The sequence below is a fragment of the Arachis ipaensis genome, chromosome B07, assembly GCF_000816755.2.
Source record: "Arachis ipaensis cultivar K30076 chromosome B07, Araip1.1, whole genome shotgun sequence".
NCBI lineage: Eukaryota > Viridiplantae > Streptophyta > Magnoliopsida > Fabales > Fabaceae > Arachis > Arachis ipaensis.
In genome coordinates, this window is record NC_029791.2 from 122,968,668 (window position 1) to 122,969,028 (window position 361).

General features: G+C 29.6%; 1 protein-coding gene across 1 annotated transcript in view; it reads right to left on the reverse strand.

Moving 5' to 3' along the window:
• Positions 1–328, reverse strand: part of LOC110264423 (protein ECERIFERUM 2-like) — a 994-nt gene extending 666 nt beyond the window's left edge. The window contains exon 1 of the mRNA XM_021106515.1: positions 1–328. Within this exon, the coding sequence (XP_020962174.1) occupies positions 1–287 (287 nt within the window). The 5' untranslated portion in view covers positions 288–328.

Consider the following 361-nt stretch of genomic DNA (forward strand, 5'->3'; position numbering starts at 1 on the left):
TTCCCTTCAACTTTTTCCACCAACTTTTTCAATATATGGTTCTCAACCATCTTTTTCTCCGCAATGATCCTAGCCAATTCTGAAATATCAGATTGCCCAGATGCCAAATAAGGTTCAATTTTGCTCAACACCAAACCATTATTATTGGTGGGGATATCATTTTCTCCACGTTTGGAACCATTACAACTTTTTGTACATATTGTCACAGCCTTAGGTCCAACATTCCCCCTAATATGTGTAACACATTTCCATATTAGCGCTGAAATTATTTCAAAATATTTATTCATTAGGACATTATTATTATTATTATTATTATTATTATTATTATTATTATTATTATTATTATTATTATTAGATGTGT